A 12,458-nucleotide genomic window follows, 5' to 3' on the forward strand; every position below is an offset into this window, starting at 1 on the left:
CAGGAAGCAGAGATGAGATTCTGGTTTGGCAGTGGCACCTGGTACCCGCTATTAATAAATAATAGGACTGTCTGACATTTATAAGGCACTTCATCGGTAATAACAGTGTCATCTCCATAAGCCACTCTATTAGTGGTAACAAATTATAGCCCCACGCCTGCATTATCTCCTTTAATATTCTCAACGTCCGCTAACTGCGTCTTATTACCATTTAAAGAAACTGTGGCTCCTTGAGGTAAAGTACTTCGGTCACAACGCGAGGGGGTCCAGACTTGACCCCAGACCTCCAGACTCGGGCGGGGAGGTGGCCGAGGCCTCCGGTGAGCCGCAGGGCAGCCTGCCCAGCCCGGGGAGGACCGCGTGGGCGGGCCGGGAGCGCAGGTGGCTGCACCCCACAAGGGGGCGGGCTCTGCCGGCCAGTCCGGCCCGGAACCCCCGGCAGCCCGCACACAACTACACCTGCCCCGGGGCCTGCGGCGGTGCCTGCAGCGGAGGAGCTCTGTCTTCCCCTTCATTTCACACGAGCCCGGCGTCCCGCCGCGTGCGCCCCGGCGCAGCCCGCCAGTCCGCCCGGAGCCTGCCTAGTCGCCGCGCTGCACGCCCGGGGTGCGCCCTCTGCCCTGGCTGGGACAGAGGGCCCCTCAGCCGTCATGCTTTCCGCCATCTACACAGTCCTGGCGGGGCTGCTGTTCCTGCCGCTCCTGGTGAACCTCTGCTGTCCCTACTTCTTCCAGGACGTGGGCTACTTCTTGAAGGTGGCCGCCGTGGGCCGGAGGGCGCGCAGCTATGGGCAGCGGCGGCCGGCTCGCACCATCCTGCGGGCGTTCCTGGAGAAAGCGCGCCAGACTCCACACAAGCCTTTTCTGCTCTTCCGCGACGAGACTCTCACCTACGCGCAAGTGGACCAGCGCAGCAACCAGGTGGCCCGGGCGCTGCACGACCACCTCGGCCTGCGCCAGGGAGACTGCGTGGCGCTCTTTATGGGTAACGAGCCGGCCTACGTGTGGCTGTGGCTGGGGCTGGTGAAGCTGGGCTGTGCCATGGCGTGCCTCAATTACAACATCCGCGCGAAGTCCCTGCTGCACTGCTTCCAGTGTTGCGGGGCGAAGGTGCTGCTGGCGTCGCCAGGTGAGCCCTGAGGATCGCCCTGCCCAGGCACCAGGGCTTCTGGGCGCCTTGACTAACGAGCCACAGCGTGGCATAAGGGGTTCACAGAGGGAGGTTCAGATCAGAACTAGAGGTACAGAAAAAGAGGTTGGCAGTGTTTCCTTGAATCGCAAATAATGATCATTTAGAACCACCTGTTGTGGAAGCTAATTATGTGCTAGGTTCTGTGTTAAGCACTCTACAGGCAGTATGGCTTTTAATCCTCACAATGGGTAGGGTTTGTTATAGGACTTTTACAGATGAGACCACTGAGGTCCTGAGAGGCGAAGCCTCATGCCCAGCCATCTATCTCCAAATTCCAAGCTCTTAATCAATACTTATAACATCTGCATTAAAATGCAGAGGCTCTTGAGTGCGAACTCTAGTGGATCCGGAGGGGCTCTTCTCACCTCTGCTGCTTGACTGGCTGTGTGATCATGGGAAAGTCACTTCTCTCTGTCCCTTGGTTTGCTCCTCTGTAATGAGGCAGGTTTCGATGGTGCTTCCAGCTCTCAACTGCTGTTAGCATCCCTGTCCCTTCCCTGCAGAACAAAGGTGACCCCACCTGATCCCCAGAGAGAAGATATTGGGGATCTGCTGCAGGGCCCTTGTGAGCCCCCACTGCATCTATAACAATAGTGACCCTTTCAGTTCTGTGGTTACCTCCTGCCACATTTTAGCCAGACTTGAAATAGTAACTTAAGTGATGACAAGGCCAGGAAGCGACAGAGAACCTGTTACTCACAGGGCTGATGGCTTTCCCCTCCCAGAGAGCTTGTCTCTGCACTTGAATAAGGACCAAGGGTTCCTTCTCTCAGTCAGTAAGAAGAGGCCTACCCAGGTGTGGGCTGAAAGACCTGGGTGACAGGGAAGGGGTCTAGGGAGCCAAGGAGCCTCAGCTTTCTAGAATGAATTTCTGTGCTAAGCCCTATAGTAGATGCTTTTATTAGCCCAGGAGATAACATATCACTACCCCCCAGCCCACCACCACCACCACTATACAGTTGAGAAAACTGAGGCTTAAAATTCCAACCTAGTTCTATTCGAAGTCATGCTCTTTCCTACTTTTGTGTGTGTGTGTGTGTGACAGTCTCATTCTGTTGCCCAGGCTGGAGCGCAGTGGTGCTATTTCAGGTCACTGTAACCTCTGCCTCCCAGGCTCAAGCGATCCTCCCACCTCGGCCTCTCAAGTAGCTGGGACCACAGGCATGCACCACCATGCCCAGCTAATTTTTTGTTATTTTTGGTAGAGACAGGGTTTCACCATGTTGCCCAGGCTGTTCTCAAACTTCTGAGCTCAAGCGATCCATCCACCTTGTGCTGGGATCCCAGCCTCCCAAAGTGCTGGGATTACAGGTGTGAGCCCCTGCACCCAGCCTCTTTCCTACATCTTATTGTCTTCCTCTGCATGAATGTAAAGTGTAAGTGTGCTGGAAGGGATGAAGCGTCCAGTTGCTCTACCCCTTCATTTCATAGCTGGGGAAACTGAGGCAAACTAAAGGGGCTACAGAAAGATGAAAGGTTAATTCACTTGTGAGAAACCAGGAATCTTACACACCTGCTTCATGTGGCATGAAATAAATAATCCAAAAAATATAGGCTTTGTATAAAAGTTTAAAAGCAGAAAGCCAAGTTTTAGGCTGGACATGGTGGCTCAAGCCTGTAATCCCAGCACTTTGGGAAGCTGAGGTGGGCGGATCACTTGAGGTTAGGAGTTCAAGACTAGCCTGGCCAACATAGCAAAAATCCCATCTCTACTTTAAAAAAAAAAACAAAATCAGCTGGGCATGGTGGCACGTGCCTGTAATCCCAGCTACCTGGGAGATTGAGGCAGGAGAATCACCTGAACCCAGGAGGCAGAGGTTGCAGTAAGCTGAGATCATGCTACTACACTCCAGCCTGGGGAACAGAGTGAGACTCCATCTCAAAAAAAGAAAAAGAAAGAAAGAAAGACAAGTTTAAAGGTGGCTAAATTATTTGGAAGAGATGGTCCTTTCAAGAAAATTCCTATTAATTTCTAGTTGCCTGAGAAAAGCAGTAACTTCACTACTTTGTAACTAGAAGACTCTCCTAAGCCTATTACTTTACCAGCTTACTTGGAGGGAAATTATTAACACAGTGATCTTTGTACCACTTCAAGAGGCATCTAAATTCTGTTTATCACTTTAGTATCCCAGGCACCCTGAGAGGGAGGTCACAGGGTTTGGAGTTTTGTTGACAAAGAAGTTCAGGATTAAATGACCATAATACAGTTTGGTTCTGTAATAAAGTCAGAATTACAACCAGATACCCTCTTCCCACCTAGGCAACAGTTTTCTGCCATAGAGCTATGTGTTTGCATAGAGAATATATGGAAATTTCTACATTAAAATCAAACATGAACCAGACTTTGCAGTGGACCTAAGGCACTCTCTGGACAGTCAACTGACCTCTGAGGGAGGCCACATATTTGGGGGAAAAAAGTCAGTTTTTCCAAATCACTGAGATACCTTTGCACACGAAGCAAAATTACAGTCTGTCACAGAGTTGCATGTTTACTAAACATGCCCGTGGGAAAATATGTTGAATGGACTTGATTCTTAGAATTCTTTGGTGTTGGAAGGGACCTTAGAGATATTCTAACCCTATAATCCTCTAACTTTAATGAATGTGTTATACTTTTAAAAAAAAAAAAAAAAAGGTTACAGAAGAAACTTTAATAAGCCTAAGAATCACCTGGGAAGCTTACTTTTAAAAACATTCTGAGGCCGGACTCTATGGCTCACTCCTGTAATCCTAGCACTTTGGGAAGCAGAGGAGGGAGGATCACTTGAGCCCAGATGTTCGAGACTAGCCTGGGCAACATAACGAAACCCCGTCTCTAAAAAAAAAAAAAAAAAAAAAAATTCCTGGGCATAATGGTGAGTGCCTGTGGTCCCAGTTAGTGGGAAGGCCGAGGCGAAAGGATCACTTGAGCCTGGGAGGTTGAGGCTGTGCTGAGCTGTGATTGTGCCACTGTACTCCAGACTGGGTGATAGAGTGAGACCCTGTCTCAAAACAAAAAAATAAAATTTCTGAGATCATCCCCAAAAATGCTGATTCAGTAAGACTATGTTGGGGTCCAGGAATGTGTATTTTTATAAGAAATCCTACCCCCAACCCCAGGTGATTTTGAAACAAATGGTCTGAGGACTAGGCTTTGAGAAACAGTCTAGTTTCCCATTGTTTTTCATTGTTGTTATTGTTTGTTTGTTTGTTTCTTTGTTTTTGAAACAGAGTCTCGCTCTGTTGCCCAGGCTGGAGTGCAGTGGCACAATCTCGAGTCACGATAACCTCTGCCTCCCAGGTTCAAGCCATTCTTCTGCCTCAGCCTCCCAGGTAGCTGGGACTATAGACGCCCGCCACCATGCCCAGCTAATTTTTGTGTTTTTAGTAGAGATAGGGTTTCACCATGTTGGCCAGGATGGTCTCAATCTCTTGACCTCATGATCCACCCGCCTTGGCCTCCCAAAGTGCTGGGATTAGAGGCATGAGCCACCGCTACTGGCCTTCCCATTGTCTTATAACTATATAAACAAAGGCCTAGAGGGATGATATGAATTGCCCATGGTGAAGTGGATAGTTAGGAACAGAAAGGTAGAGATAGAACCCAGATTTTTTTTTCTCACGAGGCACTGTTTATTCTATCACACCATCTTGAACATGATACATAAATGTGAGTTTGATTCCATACTTTGAATTTCAGCCCAGGGCTTGTAGGCTAGTAAGAGCTCTTGAGCTCCATCTGTCAGTTAAATTCTGCAGTATATGTAAAGGACCAGCACAGAGGCATTTATCATGAGAATTGATCCAGTTGTTATGAATTTGGGGGTTTCTTTATAAAACTTAACAGGACTCAACCCTGCAGGGTTGAATACAGGAATTTCAGTACTCGATTACTCCTTCCAATTTTACTGTAGTTACAGAAAGTCAAGACTCTCAAACACTTCCCTGAATCAAGCAGCAGCACTGTTTCCCAGAGAATATGACTTTCTCTCTGCTGTACATTTCATGATCGTTCTCCAGGGCAGGGTATGATCTAGGTAATCACATGGAAAAATTGTCTCCAACGATAAGAACCTGTATCAATGTTGTAATTAATAAAAGCCAACTGGCTGGGCCAGTAGTTTTTCACACAACTTTCCAAATACAGAATATGGGTGAGACAGTAAAATATATTTTATTTCACACAATATGGGATAGTTTATAAAAACCTACAAAAGAGGACTGAGATAGTACATTTGTTCTGTTTCCATTTATCCTAGCATCAAGACCATCATTAAACTAGCTCTTCTACCAGATAGATAACCCAGGTCTCCTGAAGGTCCCCTCGTCAGCTCACTAGCAGGGTATACACTGTCTAACTCAACACAGCCATGCGAGGCTCCCACCGTGTAGGCACTACTCTTATACAAGGCTTTAGTAACAGTAAAAGATACTCTCTGTTGCAAAACTGAGTCCCAGATAAGTTATAAAATGTTCCAGATTACCTTTGACCTGCTGTTGCAAGGTTGCAGAAAGCAAAATTAGACCTCCTTTAAACAATGTGATAAAGGAAAATGCTTACAATAGCTTTCAAAAATATTGCATCATTAAAAGCTCTAAGACCGAAGAACTTCATTACAAAACAAGTGTTGGGACCAAGGATAACCCTTGTCATCCAAACTTTTGAGTTTAGATTGAGAAAAACTGATGGTACAACAATTTGATTTTCAAAGCAAGAAACATTTGGAGGAGAAGCCACAAAAAAAAAAAAAAAAGAGAGAGAGAGAGAGAGTCCCAACAAGGTACAAGCTAGTTTTCTCTCTGCCATGATGGGATGGAAAAATAAGATGAATTAGTTCAAGGATCTTACAGTCCAGTAAAAGAACTAAACTGCATGCACAAATGACTGTGACACCCAGGAGAATATGCTCAGTGTGCTGGGAGAGCTACAAGTGCTGTAGGAAAACAAGCAGAGGTCAAGAGAAGGCTTTTTGGGGGCACTGACTATTGAGCTGGACAAATGCATTGGGGGAAGGAGGCATTCCAGGCAAAAGGAGCACCAGAGGCCCTTCTGATCAGGTGCTTAACACAGTGAGATGCTTCATTAAAGTGTATTGCGATGTAAGAACAATGGCAGGCTGGACTTAATAATAGTCATTTTTTTAAGCTGTTTCCTGAAGGGACTCAGGAAATGGAAAAAATAGGGACTCAGAGTCCAAAGAATGGCCAACAGCAGTGGCCTCACTTCCACAGAAGGAAATATTTAATTTTCTAATGCCAACTTTAGTCCAGAATCAAGGCACGGAAATAATCTAATCTCCACTCTTCTCACCTCTTTGGGCTGCCCAAGAAGTAACTTAAATGAGGTGCTTCAATGCACTTTGTCTCAAAGGCTTAGAATTCTCTCATATATCTTTGAATAATTCCCTAGTAATGTCTAGCACATAGTAGGCAGTCAATACATGCCTGTTGGGCAGGGCGTGGTGGGTCATGCCTGTAATCTCAACACTTTGGGAGGCCAAGATGGGCCTCCTGACCTGAGGTCAGGAGTTTGAGATCAGCCTGGCCAACATGGCGAAACCCTGTCTCTATTAAAAATACAAAAATTAGTCGGGCATGGGGGCGGGCACCTGTAATCCCAGCTACTCGGGAGGCCGAGGCACAAGAATCACTTGAACCTGGGAGGCAGAGGCTGCAGTGAGCCAAGATCACACCATTTCCAGGGTGACAGAGTGAGACTGTCCAGATAGGTAGGTAGGTAGGTAGGTAGGTAGGTAGGTAGGTAGGCAGGTAGGTAGGTAGGTAAGTACGTAGGTGGATGGATGGATGCATACATACATACATACATACATAATAGATAGTGTCTGTTGAATTAATGGGTTCCATTATTCTGGTTGATTGTGACAGGCTTTCTTCCCTGAAGCTTAAGGACCACTGGGTTGGGCATGAGGGCCTGAAAAATGATGTAACAAAATCAGATGTGAAAATATCCATTTAAACTCAATCTCCGCTGGGCCCGGCCTTACCCTACTACAGGCTTACTTATCTCCCAAATGTCCTCCTAGTCAATGACCGTGTCCAGCCCTCTGGCAGTGCACGGTAGGACAGCGGTGTTCTCCTCGGGTCTCAGTGCAGCAGGCAAGCCGGTGGTGAGCACAGGATGGGCTGGAAAGGATCTGTGAGTAGGATGGTGGAGGACCCTGTGCAAGGACAGAAACCCAGACACCAAATGATTAATATATCCAAGGACTGGGATTCCCAGCCTAGTAGCCCAAGGAAAGGTAGCTTAAAGATATTCTCTAAAATTTTTCTTCTTTCACTGCTCTTAACTGAAGCTTGCAAAGGAGGTGATTGTACATCTCCATCCAAGAACAAAATTAGCACTTTGCTGGCATATATGGGAATGCACTTTATTTTCTTCAGAAACAGGGAATTAAGAGGTAAAAACAAACTCTGAATCGGGTGTTAATGTTATTGAATCTGAAAGATAAGGATAGAGTTCAGGTTATTCTATATAATAAGTGGCTAGTATTTGAAAAGGACCTTCCCACAGCCTCTGAGAAAAAGGAAGTAGATCGTTGGTAGACAGATGACATGGTTGCTTACAGATATCAAATGCTAACAATTATGTAAGGCCTTGTGTGACCTAGTAACTCAGGATAAGGAATTACCTTTGATTCCAGGGCTATCTAGAAAGCAAGAGTTCATATAAGCAAGAACTTTAACTTGGAGAAATAAAAATTAACATCAAGGAGATTACTACTTAATTACATAAATGTAAAATGAGAATGTATTTTCTTGTTAAATTTTTGCTTACTCCTGGTGGAACTTAAGCATTTTTATGACCTCTGGGTGGTTTGTTTTGTGTGGGGAAGAGGGAGGAGTACACACACGTCTCTCTCTACATATATATATAAAATATTATAATATGTATCATCTTGCTGTACAAAATACTGTCATTCCAAACTGCCAATGATTGAGATACAAAATTACAGTTACAAATGGCATTTTAGGAACTATTTTTAGATTGTCTTCAAGGATTATGTTATTAATAGCACTAGTTTGTGTTTCAGTTGCTTTCCTGAGTGAAGAAAAGAGATAAACCTTCAAGCTTGACTTGCTCATTAACCAACCATTTCATGATGAGAGTACATTTCCTTTCACTACCTTCCTTTTGGACCTTACCTTCTTGGTAAATATTTCTGGGGTGTTTTGTTTAATCCAGTCAGTTACTCATTCACTGAGGCAGTCTAGTAGCAGAACAAGCTACTAAACTGAATGTTTTCCTATTGGAAAGCTGCAGGTTTAGCCTGAGCACCTAACGCCTTAGTAATGAAGATTGATTCAGCTCACCACCCACCCAATCTCCCTGCCTTCTAGCAATGGGCTTGTTTATTCAGAAAATTCCTTTTTCCTTAAAAAAAAAAAAAAAAAAAAAAAAGGCAGGGACAGACTTAATATGCTACCTTAATTTTTTAAAATTTTCTTTGAACAGACTTTAAGGGGATGGGGGAGTGGTGTTGTAATCACTTGATTTTTCAACACCCAAGTGTGTGCTCTTTCTCTGAGGGTTTATTTCAGTCTATCACTTAAAACTATACTGATGAGGAACTAACTGATGGAGCTGCTCTACACCCTTCAGGCAACTTTCTGTGACTACTGTTTCTCATACTCAAACTTTCAATAAAGCTTGAGGTTTTGCTCTTCAAGAAAAGATCATCCATGTTACTCATTAAAGGCAGATCCACATGATTGAACACGCACTGAGCAGAAGGCCAAGCAGCCAGCCTCTTCCAGGAACTAAGGCACTTTTGCTAGAACTTAATCTGAATGGCTCATACAAGGAGGTGGGAATCTCAGAAACCCAGAATGATTCTTTTCATTTTGCACGTGACCCTCCATACACTGGCTTGGTGAATCTCTGGTATCTATATCACAGGGTTTTTATGAAAATTATGTGAAGTGATATATGTATAAAACTATACCAACAGTTCTATGCAAATGAAAATTTTAAATGTTTATTATTAGTAATGAGAGAGGTGGGTGCATGCTGTGATGTGCCACCCAGATCCCCGCTTTAGGACTGACAGACTCACTCTTCAGCACCTGGGAGCTCTCAGCTGAGACCTCTCCCAGGACTTGTCCTTGGTTGAAGAGAGACACTTTGCCCAAGGTTAAGCACCACCACCCCAGCGTGAGTCCATTGGGCTGGTCAAAGGGCAGGTGTGAAGGCACAGCCTACCTCCCTTAATTTGGGACAACCCTGAAGGGCATCCCAGGTCCAGAGTCCCCTTAGGATTAGAGGATCTGCTGAGGGAGGCTTCTGATGTGTCTGCATTACAGTTCAATGTCTCCCTCTATCCAGTCTACTTCCCTTGCAGCCTCACAGGTCCCATTCCCAAGAGCACTCCTGCATGCACATCTCAGAGTCTCAGAGAACCCAACCTTGACAAATAGAATTATAGCTTATATGTTCTAGTTGATATTCACTCTTAGATGAGCAGACTTTACAATAAGAATTATAAAAGATAGATAGATATTTTATGCTTAAATTAGAAAATATGTAGGCCAACCAGGCACAGTGGATCATGCCTGTAATCCCAACACTTTGGGAGGCCAAGGTGGGTAGATCACACTTGAGGTTGGGAGTTCAAGACCAGCCTGGCCAACATGGTGAAGCCCTGTCTCTACCAAAAGTACAAAAGTTAGCCGGGTGTGGTGGCAGGCATCTGTAATCCCAGCTACTCGGGAGGCTGAGGCAGGAGAATCGCTCGAACCCAGGAGGCAGATGTTGCAGTGAGTTGAGATCACACCATTGCACTCCAGCCTGGGTGACAGAGTGAGACTCCATCTCAAAATAAAAAAAAAGACATTAAATATCAACTAGATAGTTGATAGGTAGATTCACCTCCAGAATTTCCTTTCAAATTTCATTTTTTCTTTCTACATCTTTAAGGGAAGAAAGGCTTCCATAGTGTGTCCTGATATGGTTGGCAAGGAAACTCAAGTCTGCCCAAATAACAAATCTATACCAACAGCCTACAGGAAATGGAAGGAAATGGTGTAGGGCAGGGGCAATGGCCCTCCCTTCAGATTAGATGACTTGCATAAAAGGTCAGGAATCACAAACTATATGCTTGCAGAGGGCCAGCTAGGAACATGAATGAAGTACACATGATGTGAAGTTGCTTGGACTGTGATCAAGCATGACACCAGCTTAATTACATTTCCTTTTGTTATTATTAATGTTTCATACTAATACCTGAGTACATTTTTCTTTTTTTTAGTTTCCTTTTTTTTTTTTTTTTTTTTTTTTTTTTTTGAGACAGGGTCTCACTCTGTTGCCCAGGCTGGAGTCCAGTAACATAATCATGGCTCACTGCAGCCTTGACCTCCCAGGCTCAGGTGATCCTCCCACCTCAGCCTCCAAAGTAGCTGGGACTACAGGTGTGCGCCACCACATCCAGCTAACATTTTTTTGTGTGTGTGTTTTTTTATAGAGGTGTTTTGCCATGTTGCCCAGGCTAGCTGTGAGTACATTTTTCTTAAAAAAAAAAAAAAAAAAAAAAAGTACAGAAAAACTTAAAGTCCCTTTTGACCTACCATTTTCCCCCCATTAAGATGATTACTTGGAGGTGAAAAAGAAAAAAGAAAAAAAAAAAAAAAAAAAAAGACTGTTACTAAGTCCTATCTGTTCTACCTACCAGATATCTCTTGAGTACATTCACTTCTCTCTACCCACTGCTGCCTCCACAGTGTAGACAAGCTTCATCTAACAGCTGGTCTCCCTACCTCTGCTCACTGCCCCTCCAGTCCACTTGCCTGGCTTAAGCCAGGCCCTCAGGGACCTGCTTTCTAAGTCTCCAGCCTCTTCTCCCAACCTTATTCCCCTCCCACTCCACATTCCAGTCAGCTTTAACCTCTTTTGGTTACTCGGGCCTCAGGCTGCGTTGGCTCTGGGCCTTTGCATAAGCCGTTCCACTGCCCAGACACAGGCTTAGTCAGTCCCAGCGGATCTTCATCTCCATCATCTGCTCATCTTTCAGGTCTCAGTTTACAGGGCACTTCTTCTAGGTCGTCTTTCTGCCCCCCGCCCACTACCTGCTCCCCAAATACCTTCTCCTTCTCCAGTTGTGACACCTATGGCCACTTATTTTGATTTTTGTTTGTTTCTCCTCTGTTAGACCTGGGCTCTATGAAAACAGGGACAGTGTTTTGCTCACTGTCATATCCAGCATGTAGAGACCTGCCTGGCACACAGGGAACACTCTTTAAACAGATGTTGAATAAATGTTGAGAGGGAGGGAATGAGAATGGATCCAGGTAATTTATGAACGGGTTGTTTGACTGTGGACCCTGAGTCTCATGACAGGAGGAAAGACAGGAGATTTCACAGTTCTTTAGCAGTAGGAGTTGCTGTTTTTAAATTTACCTCTGTGGGCCCTTACTTGTAGCAAGGCATACTTGTATCTCAGAAATTATTTCATCTTACATTATGTTTTCTTAAAGGTTTATCAACCGCAGATCTGAATCCTTTAAGCAGCTTTAGCTTATTCCTCTGTCTCTTCCACACTAATATCATACTTTGTGTAAATTTTTTTCAATTATAAACATTTATTAAGCACTTATCTAGTAGTTCTGGGAGTGCAAAGATGATTTGGTTATGATCTTAATTTCAAAGATCTCCCTGTCTAATAGAGGAGAAAATGAATTAAACCACATCTGCCAGGCATGATAGCTCACACCTGTAATCCCAGCACTTTGAAAGGCAGAGGTGGGAGGATTGCTTGAGCTCAGAAGTTGGAGATCAGCCTGGGCAACGTAGTGGGACACCATCTCTACAAAAAGTTAGCTGGGCATATGGTACTCCTGTAGTCCCAGTTACTTGGGAGGCTGAAATGGGAGGATCACTTGAGCCCAGGAGGTTGACGCTGCAGTAAGCCATGATCACACCACTGCACTCCAGCCTGGGAGACAGAGCAGGACCCTGTCTCAAAAGAAAAAAAAAATTGAACCCTATCAGACTGTGTATAAGTGCCCTGATAATTGTAAATACGGGCTCCTATGGGAGCTGTAGAAGGGAGCAGCTAACTTTGCAGAGGGGGGAAAGGTAACAGAAAAGAAGTGCTACCTACACTGAGTCTTGAAGGATAAGCAGGAGTTTTCCAGGTGACCAGCGGGTGAGAGACCATGAAACAACCTGGGCAAAAGTAATGAGACATGAACATATGGGTACCTTCAGGGATTGTCCATACATCAGTGTGGTTAGAGGAAAGAGGGCAAGAGGTAGAGAGTAGGAGATGACACAG

At 45.1% G+C, this 12,458-nt stretch overlaps 1 protein-coding gene across 3 annotated transcripts in view; it reads left to right on the forward strand.

Annotated features, from left to right (window-relative positions):
- Positions 1-308: 308 nt before the first annotated feature.
- Positions 309-12,458, forward strand: part of SLC27A2 (solute carrier family 27 member 2) — a 53,748-nt gene continuing 41,598 nt past the window's right edge. Inside the window, exon 1 of one of the 3 annotated variants that reach the window (XM_008016677.3) lies at positions 309-1,128. In XM_008016677.3, the coding sequence (XP_008014868.3) occupies positions 651-1,128 (478 nt within the window). In that variant the 5' untranslated portion in view covers positions 309-650. The remainder of the gene's footprint in view (positions 1,129-12,458) is intronic. The other 2 variants (XM_038009972.2, XM_038009973.2) reach the window with 2 other exon arrangements.

This window comes from Chlorocebus sabaeus, chromosome 26, assembly GCF_047675955.1.
Source record: "Chlorocebus sabaeus isolate Y175 chromosome 26, mChlSab1.0.hap1, whole genome shotgun sequence".
NCBI lineage: Eukaryota > Metazoa > Chordata > Mammalia > Primates > Cercopithecidae > Chlorocebus > Chlorocebus sabaeus.